The sequence below is a fragment of the Monopterus albus genome, unplaced genomic scaffold (assembly GCF_001952655.1).
Source record: "Monopterus albus unplaced genomic scaffold, M_albus_1.0 scaffold3.1, whole genome shotgun sequence".
NCBI classification, from domain to species: Eukaryota; Metazoa; Chordata; class Actinopteri; order Synbranchiformes; family Synbranchidae; genus Monopterus; species Monopterus albus.
Window position 1 is genome coordinate 5,847,055 of NW_018127883.1, and position 9,999 is coordinate 5,857,053.

General features: G+C 40.0%; 1 protein-coding gene across 2 annotated transcripts in view; it reads right to left on the reverse strand.

Moving 5' to 3' along the window:
• Window positions 1-2,258: 2,258 nt before the first annotated feature.
• The window catches only part of b3galnt2 (beta-1,3-N-acetylgalactosaminyltransferase 2), a 16,731-nt gene continuing 8,990 nt past the window's right edge, over window positions 2,259-9,999 (reverse strand). The window contains exons 6-12 of one of the 2 annotated variants that reach the window (XM_020604035.1): window positions 7,978-8,088; window positions 7,784-7,862; window positions 7,008-7,191; window positions 6,556-6,681; window positions 6,194-6,353; window positions 6,044-6,100; window positions 2,259-4,930 (exon numbers count right to left, since the gene is read on the reverse strand). In XM_020604035.1, the coding sequence (XP_020459691.1) occupies window positions 4,793-4,930; window positions 6,044-6,100; window positions 6,194-6,353; window positions 6,556-6,681; window positions 7,008-7,191; window positions 7,784-7,862; window positions 7,978-8,088 (855 nt within the window). In that variant the 3' untranslated portion in view covers window positions 2,259-4,792. Of the gene's footprint in view, window positions 4,931-6,043; window positions 6,101-6,193; window positions 6,354-6,376; window positions 6,492-6,555; window positions 6,682-7,007; window positions 7,192-7,783; window positions 7,863-7,977; window positions 8,089-9,999 lie in introns of those variants that run through there. The other variant, XM_020604043.1, reaches the window with a different exon arrangement.

Here is a 9,999-nt window from a genome sequence, read left to right on the forward strand (position 1 = left end):
GTGATACTCCAAAGTGTTTATCACTGAATATCTAATACTACAGGCTTTATATGATAAAAAAAAAACAAACAAACACTTTTCTACCATGTTTGTGTGACTGTAACTTTGGTTCAGGATCACATACGCATTTTGACTTTTTGGCTGTAAATTTATACGGTTACCTTTCAAATGAGACCAGGGTTATGAGTGTAATCAAAAGGGATGAAGAACAGTAATATTTTCATTTTATGTACATTTTTTCCGAGCTTTTGCACAGTAATGGCAGTGCATATGAAGGCTCTTTAAAGCTGAACTGAGGACAACTCCATTCACTTTGCTGACATCATGACATTTCCAGTGTTGCATCAGGTTACACCAAATGATTAAGTAGTTCGAACAATCTCATCATGAGACAGATGAGCTAATTTATGATCCTCTTAAGACAATAACTGTCAGCAATGGTTTAGTAATGACTGAGCTAATTATCTTTTGCAAACACTATCATAGTAAATCTGCCATATTACTGCAGCACGGGTCGAATGGGCTTATGAAACTCCATGATCCACTAACTTTGTCAAAGACATGTAGCTCTGTGTACTGCCCAATACCTAGCTTTCCACCAAATGTTATCATCTAAGTGATCCAAAATGTCACATTTCGCAGCTGTGTTCTGCAAATGTTTGCAAAAAGTGACAGCCAGAACCCTCACCCTGCAGGGACACCGTAGCTGCAATGGAAATGAGAGAGGGAGTACAACTGCAAATTGGGAATGAAAATGTTGCCCCATTAGGGAATCGTTCTGTGTCTAATAATATCCCCTCATTCCTATGAATCAGAATCAGTCAGAAATACTGATGCTGGATGTCATGAATAAATGATTTCCCCCTCTTTTTAGTGTACACAGAGGAGAAGGCTGACTGACAGCGATGTGTAATGCTCTACGAGGAGAGTCTAAGAATATGAAGTTGTTTGAATGAGTATGCAGATGCATGCCACTCAGCAGACTGTAAGCTCCTCTCTGTAGGATCTGGGACAGCTGTGCCTGATCTGAATCATGGGGTCTTCACTTTGAGATCACAGGTACATTTTCACTGTATCCATAATGTACTGATGTTTTCCACTGTTCTCTAAAACAAAACATTAATGACACGTACTTAAATAGTTATTGGTCTAAAACAGTAAATCCCTACCACAAGTTGCAAGGACGCACATCAACTAAATAACTCAGCTCGACTAAACATGAAATAGGCAAACAACTTGGTGTGATGCTGAACTAAGTTAACAGAAGACAGTATAATCATAAGACTTTACATACTACTGAGTAGCGGGGGCGGCTGTGGCTCAGGAGGTAGATAGAGCGGGTCGTTTCCTAACCGGAGGATTAGCAGTTCGATTCCCGGCTTGTCCAGTCAACATGTCGAGGTGTCCTTGAGCAAGACACTGAACCCCCAGTTGCTCCTGGTGATTCCACCGGTGTGTGAATGCGCGAGAGTGCGAATGGGTGAATGGCCGACGAATGCGTGACTGGCCGAATAATGTGAAAGCGCTTTGAGTGTGCTGTAAAAGCATAGAAAGGCGCTATACAAGTATAAGACCATTTAGCTTGTAGGGATCAGTAAAGTATTTCGAATTATAAACACATAAGATACTTAACATTAACTCCACTTTTCGCAGCTGCTACATTAAATGTGATATTCACTATAATACATCATTAATAATAATTATAGCATGATACATTACTGTGAACTGTGCCATTCTGCATAATGAGTCCTTTTAGTATTCCAAATATACACTGACCAACCACTTTATTAGGTACACCTGTGCAATTGTATGCACTTCAGTGCAACACTTCCACCTTAACATCTGTGTTTATGAAGCTCAAAATGTTTCAGTTGTTGATGAAATTGCCATAAGTGTATACATTCGATTATACTGTATGTTCATAATTGAGGTCATAGCTAAAGGTGGTGTTGTACTGGACTACATTATATGCAGAGGTGTTCCTAATATTCAGACCCTCGTGTATTTAGCTAGGCAGGACAAAAATAAAGAGACACCTCTGAATATTTAAAAGAAACACACATCCAACTTTTTTTACCTCTCAAAGTGGTATCACAAATGCAAACTTGACCAAAGCAACCTAAACAATGGCAATTCCATTGTATATAAAAAAAAAAAACAATATTGTAACAGTTATACCTTTTTATATAAGGTGTCATGTCAAATAAAATTCAGGTTACAATCATTTTATAAACACATTTGGAACACGGTGAGTGGTGTCAATTAAGGGGTAGGCTACTTAATCTCATCTGACTGGGTAGCAAAAATACTTCAACACAAGTAAAATTAAGTGTCTGCCAGAACCCGACATCAAAATTGTAATGTCAACACATTCTTGTGTTCAATCAGAAACAGCAGAAGAAGATGATGAGTTTTGGGAAGAGGTGAGAGACAGGATGAAAAGGGTTTCATATATACAATTAACTTGAGCGTCCAAGTTCCCTCTGTTGGTTGTCACAGGCTGAATGGATGATTGCACATTCATGGCAAAATATTAATAGAGTGAAAATAAGTCAGTGGTTCAGGGAATTGTACTCTTGTCGTTGCTTAGAAAAGATTACCGACGCTTAAGGGCATAGATGATTCAAACCGCGTGGGGTCTATTTATATCAAACATTTGAATGAATCAGATATTCTGGGTCAGTAAGATGAGCTGGGATATTTTCTTCATGCCCTGTTCTGCTTCTTTAGCTTTGCGAGCGACTTCATGTTTGCAGATATTGATCACTGAGAACAAAGGAATTTCTGAGTAGTGCTCCCCTTGACACAACATCATTTCACACCAGCTAACTCTTGCCAGTACATAGGTCTTTTTTCCCCTCCAAACATGAAGCAGATCTCAGCAAAACAGGTGTGTCCGCACAGTGAATTATGTTATTTTATAAAGTGTATACTGGCAGGACTAAGGGGACGTTTGACAGTAAAAAGAGTGAGCAGTTAAATTATTAAGAGGGAGAAGTTTAAGAAGGCTCATAATGTAATACAAAACTGCAGTTTGTAGGTAAACATGGTGCAATTTGTCTCAAGTTGTCGCCTGGTTGGAATACTATGTATGAGAGAACATGGCTTGAATAAAAGAAGGCAGAAGATTTAGAGCACATCTCTGGAAATAAAATGCTAATAACTTAAACCTTTGATATCAGCGAGTGACAATATCCCTACAGTGCTAATCAAAGTTTAGACAAATTCAATAAACTTCATCCTCTAAAGAAGCACTAGAGCAGAAATGAGAAATGAGCCCTTTTTTTGCCTGCATGTTATTTCCACGCCTCTCTCGGTTAACAATGAAGGGCTTCAAGCCAAATCAGTGAGAAAGGCTGATGGGGTGAAAAATGCTGTCCTTATCTATGCAAAAGAGTGGAACAGATGCGGATATGACTTTGTTAGCATGCAGCTCACTGAAAAAGAGGAGGTGAAAGGATAAGATGTAGAGGAGGAGGGCTTCATAGGAAGAGGAATGTGTGCTCAGATCTCAGGTTAATTGCAGGAATAGGTTTCTTGGCAGCTAGGACAGGCCTAAATAAAACAAATGACTTGAATCATCCTACATTAGTAAAATATTCAGCATTGTATTTCATTATTTTCAAAAATAGGCAGCAAGGCAATCTAATCCTAGTGACTCAACATCAATCACATGGCTATACTCAAACAACAAACACCACTGCAGCAACTAAAAGCATATGCTCAGAGAAGGCTCATTTACCATGTTTGCTACATTTTAAAAGTCTTTGTGTACTAGCTGATGGCTGGATGTGTCCAGCCCTATTGATTAACATGAAGCCACTCCAGAGGTTTCCCTGTTCATCATTCCAGCAGCGTCCAGCTCAGTGTCTCAAGAAAACAGTGTTTTCACATTCCTTTTTAAGATGAAATACCTGATTTCTATAAACAGCCTGAGCAAAGAGTGTTTGCTCTGTTTCTCTGAGCAGCAACAGCAAGAACAAAGCTTCACACTCAACAAAGATCCAACACGGATTTACCGTGTGCACCATCCCCAAAATAAACAACAAGGAAGTTATTCATCTCTGGCGTGTTCTTTATTACCTGTAGGAGGGTTTCATAGAACCAGTGTTAAACCTCTGTTGCAGTCAATCTGACTGCATTGTTGAGTTCCCAAGGTTTCAGTCTGTGTTGATTTCACAAGTGTACACACAGTATAATGCCTAACAAACACAGTAAGGCCACATCACTATTTGCACAATGACAGTTACAGTACAAACTGTCTGTTTGTGAGAACACTTGTCGTGAAACAAACAGCGAAGATGATGAAAAGCTTCAGACAATAATTTATAAACTATAACAATGAAAAGCAGTCATCTTTAAAACACCACCGGATATCCCTTTTAAATCAAAAGGTCTAAGTCTGTCAAGTATTTGAATACCGATAATATTATTACAAAGTAACTTACAGCAGTGATTCTGTACATGATGACAGCATGTGGGTCCTTACCTGTCAGTTATCACAGTACCACAGCATATTTTAGTCCAGTCTTTTTCCACATTGTCTCTTCCACTAGAGAAATATGCTACTGCTACTCTGAAGCTGCAAATGTTTTATCATGTTGGTACAGTGTTTTGTTAAAATTAAGAATCTGCAATAAAATCTTAGGAATGTTTTCCAACAAAAAATCTATCATAGTATCTGATAAAACTCTTTAGGGTTTTAAAGAAATCCCACAATTAGAACGGACAACCAGTGTTGAGTGCACGTTACCCAGAGTGTCACGTAGTGAGTGTGGTGTGATCCAGGTCATTAGTGGCCCCAGGGACAACCGCAGGGGTCTCCACAGGCCCTCTTTCTGTCCCAGAGGATGTGCAGCTCCTCGGCTGTGTGCTGGGGGGACGACAGCATGTCCAGGTAACCCTCTTTCTCACACAGCCAGCCGGGGTCCTGGTGACAGCAAAGGGGACATGACCGTGGCATTATTAACATGCTCACACCGATGTGGTTATTAGTCATACACTGGCTCGGGTTAAATTGTTAACATGCACCTGTGATGGGCTGAGCTCCATGCGTCTGAGACTAATCCAAAACAATCCTGTTGAACTGTGGCAGCTTTAACACCGACTCCACCGGAAAATATCTGAATACAAGGGTTTTTTTTGCTACATGCTCAAATAATATGTACAGTAAAATGCACAGAGGAAATACGAGTGTGCTAAAAGGCTACTGTAGAATGTTTTTTGTATATTACAAATGTAAACTGTTCATATGTTCACAGCTGTAAGGCAAACTATAGAATGCAGTTCTGTAGAAAGTATAAAAGGTTAGTGACAAAATGAAACAATAAATTACAGAGAGGTGAAAAATAATGACAAAGTTCAGTCCTACTTGCTGCTGTGTTTTTTGTGGAAATCAATATGTACACGTTTCAGCCAAAAGCAACATTTGACATTTCATGTTTATATTTTATATTGTATATTTTCATTTTAAATTAAACTCACTTAAATTAAGTACCAGTGATTCTTATCATAACGTATGGTCATGTCCCACTGTTGTACTGCTTATCTTCCTACTGTCCCCATTAATCTTCTTAGCTTCTTTCACTTGTAATGCACTTGAATAAAAGGTGCTATACAACCAAAGTTTGATTTATAACCCAGGGGACACTGAACCGAGCAGGCCTTCGGTGGATTGTTCAAGCTGAGACGGAACATGTCTCAAACAAAAGTCAAACTGCTAGAATAATTAAGATTCTAATATTGCAAAACTTCAAGATTTGCCTTCTTAACATACTTTTTTTGTAACATTCTGCTTCCTGAAAAGAAATAAACAGACTACATTTTCTACTTTTTTTAGTTCTTATTTTCTAATATTTCTTTATGACAGATATTAAATGCTTGTTTCATCTTGATAAAGGTTCGGTGGACTGTGAAAACACCGCAGATGGTGACATATTAGATCAGTATGTTGTCAGTGAAACAAACCAAATCATTTGTGATCATGTTGTTTCACTGGAACTGGCAGATGTGGATGTCATTCAAGCTATTTTTCCTCGTTCACCTGATATTTCTGTGGTCCAACAGCTGCCATCCATATCCCCATGCTCACATCTTCTCCCTGTAACAAGATATCCAGGACAGATTGCCTAAATTATATTCTCAAATATCAACCTGCTATTTCACCACAGTTGCTTGGTGCTTTGTACTCCACCTGGTAGGCCTTGAGCTTCTCCGCATTACTGGCGAGCCACTGCACCAGGTCACGTGAGACCACGTAGCCTGAGCCACAGGCGAACGCCGGGTAGGCTGGACTGGGGTACTCCAGCTCCTGCCACTTCCCAATGCGATCCACTGCCCAGCTCTGCCTGAAACTGGGTCAGGACGGCAGATAGGTTATCATCACCTCCCGTCTCACCCGCCCATCATCACTTTAGCTGTGCAGAGCACTTCTGCTCCAGTCATCTAAAGTTCGGTTCTGACGGTGCACTGGAGCCGCAAACTCAAGTGGACTAAAATCACAAACAAAATTCAAATTAGAATATAAAACAGGATCAAACACCTAAAGCTACTTACTTCCCCCACCAGAAATTGCTGCGCTTGAGACCCTTATGGTCAATCTTCATTAATACTGAGTCCACATCGATGTAACAATCATCGTCCGTCTTCAGCAGAAGATTAAAGTCAGCGTTTCCCACAGACCTGCCAGACAGGGAATTTCCAACATTAATTAAAGTCCACCTCCTAATTTTTGCTATATTCCAAAGCGGACTTGCTCTGAAATACCACTGAGAGTCAAGGGCCAGAGGTCCTGCAAATAAATAAAACTTAAGGCTTAAGACCATTCTGTATATTTTACTACTTGATGACTCACGACTGTATTTTTTCCCTGACTGTGTGATTGCAATTGTGACTCCAATAGAAAGACATTTTGAGGCGACAACACGCTTTCATTTCAGGTTGCTGATTTCCTCTGAGGACCCAGGCAATTTGGAGACAAAGAAATGAGTCATTAGCACTTGGCATACCATTTATAGAACTGAAGCAGTTTGGAAGGCACATTCCTGTAGGTATCTACCACGTCTACGAACACCATGTCGCCGTGCCTCAGGCTCTCCTGCTGCAAGGCCTCGTCCTCCTGCCTCAGCCTGGAGGTATGGTGCTTCATCCTGGCCGGGCGGCCCTGCAGGAGCCCCAACAGGCCATCTCCATCTGACAGCAAAGTGGTGGGAGGTGGGCACAGAGAGGTACATGATGGGGATAATGACAAAGAAATAGAGAACTAGATAAACTGGAGAAAATGGTGATAGAATATTGGCACAAAATGAGATTGTTTAAAAAAAAAGGCACATTATCTTTTTATTCACTCGGACTTTGAATAAATGAAGGCCAGTTTGAGGGATAATAACTGAAACCACTAACTGGCAAACAATTTTAAAAAACTGTGCTATTTTACAGTGGATCATTAGTTCTGTTTTCAGAGATATTGAATGGTGAATTTAACTTTGTTTTCCCCCAAAATGGCTACAGTCCATTTTCAGATAAACTCAAATGCAAACACACTGAGGAGGTAAAATCAATAATCTAAAACAACAGGGGAGAGATGGGGGAAAAATGTTATTTCCCATTTGGCATGCAATGCAAGAGCCCTGAGGCGAACAAGGAGCTAATCTCATAACCTGCCAGAAAGAACAATGTTTCTGAAGTTTTACACAGACACTCCTTTTAAAACAGCTGGCTCACAGTGATTCTGATCGAACGGTTTTCATAAAAAGCTCAGAATTAATTCTGCTGCTGGACTGACCGTAGATAGTAAATGTGAACCCTCCAGCCAAACCGGGAAATCCAAGAGCACTTCTATGAGGCAATAAGCCCTCTGCAATCTGCAATTCCAAGAAAAGAGCAAAAAAAAGTTTTAACCTCTTGAACTTTTCCTTCACTTTAAAGCTTGAGAATATTTTTTTATATATGAATGTCTGATGCCATGTCAGTACACACGGAGGAGAACTCGATGACGCCTCCTCCACCATTGAGCTGCACAGAGGTGGAGTTGACTGTGGTCAATCCAGCAGCGTCTAGACTCTCCCAAACCAGCGTCCCCTCAAAACCCTGGACAAAAAAAAACAAAAACAAAAAAAAAAAACAGACATTTAATTTGTTGCACATGCAGCATGGTGTCGTTGTGTCCAGCACTACTTAAAGTGACTGAAATTATACACAGGGACATATCTACCACCATCGACGTCCCGTCCTCTTGTTTCAGTAGCCCTGGGGTACTTTACATTCTACAGCTTAAAAACATTTATTTAGGCCAGTTCTGGGATTTCTCCACAATTTTATTAACACTCCCTGAGAAGCTGCACTGGCTTAACATATCACCTTGATAAGTGCATTCCAGGGCACAGTGACATCATTGCTAGGTGGGGTTACAGGTGCAACTAAGCACAGTTCATCACATCTCCAAAGAGGGCAGCAAAGCACTGCTTTTTGATCTGCTGTCAAGATGTTCTTGAATGGCAGTGTGGAGAAGGCCTTAAAATGTGACAAATGATTGATTAGCTGGTGCTTCCTGAACATAACTATGTACAGTATGATCTCCCACATTACATCTAACAACCAGTGACTGTTGAGTCGTATATTAAATGATACCTGACCAGCATTCTCGCCACAGAAATACACACACATAAAAATTCACACGCCCTCCTACAAACATTCCTGGCCTCCCTCGTTACCTTGTCTTTTGTACCATGCTTGTTTGCATCTGTATTTGTCCGCTTTTCTTTTTACCTCCTATTTTCCATTTGACAGTTTTATCTTCAGTCGCCCTCAACTAACAAACACCAACATGCCCACATTCACACACACACCAACTCTACACTGTTTATTATTTACTCTTTATTGTTCCCTCCCCCCCTTATATCTCCCCTCTTCAGAATATACTACATGTTACTTGATCGATCCAACTCTTCCACCAACACAAGAAATTGGCATTCTACAGAAGTTATAAAGCAATATATGAATTATTACGGTCTTTGCGATAGTTGGAGAATGAATAATCATTCATCTAGAGAATACACATATTTTTCTTCCCTCCATCAGCCTTTATCGCGAATCAACCTTTTTCTGATAATTCACTAACCCAACATGTGACAGAAACCACAATTCACTCAATCATAATCAGTGACCACGCTCTTATTTCGCTCAAATTAAATATTCAAATCCCTATTAAACCCCATAAAAGATGGTACTTTAACACATCATTGCTTCAAGATGTAGTAGAATTGGTTGGGTAGGTAATCTTTTGTTTTCTTTGTTCGTGTGTAGCTTTAAGTTGTAGGTAGAGGATTGGTATTTGATTTTGCCATTAGATATACATAATTAATCAATGAAGCATGCACATTTGGTAAATTTTGTAGTGTTAATGTGTGTAAATTTTTCTTTTGAGTTACCGTGTTCCTGGTCCATTGGCTCTGACAAAAAAGATTGGACTGAGGCAACAGCAGGTTTAAATACCTCCCACTAGACCTGGACTGCACCAAGTGGCCAATACAAGAGAGGGGGGTGTTTGGGAGAAATGTATTGTTTATTTGTTTGCAGTTTATGTTAAAACTTTATTTGCAAGTTATGTTTTTTTTTTTCCAGAAAAATATTTAGTTGTCAGCAGACTGTTCAGTGTTTATTGGTAGATTATTTTGATAGCATCTTTGTCCATTGCCTGTGTGTGTTATGGATTTGGCCAGGCAGTATATGGTCACAGCCCCCAATGTTCCTATTACCACGGGGACACTTGTGCCTTCACCTTCCACATCTTTTCTAGCTCTTCTTTCAGCCCTTGGTATTTCTCGAGCGTCTCATGTTCCTTCTTCCTGATGTTGCTATTGCTTGGGATTGCTACATCTATCACTACGGCCTTCTTCTTCTGTTTTTCCACCACTACTATGTCCGGTTGGTTGGCCATTACCAGTTTGTCAGTTTGTATCTGGAAGTCCCACAGGATCTTAGCTTGGTCATTCTCAACCA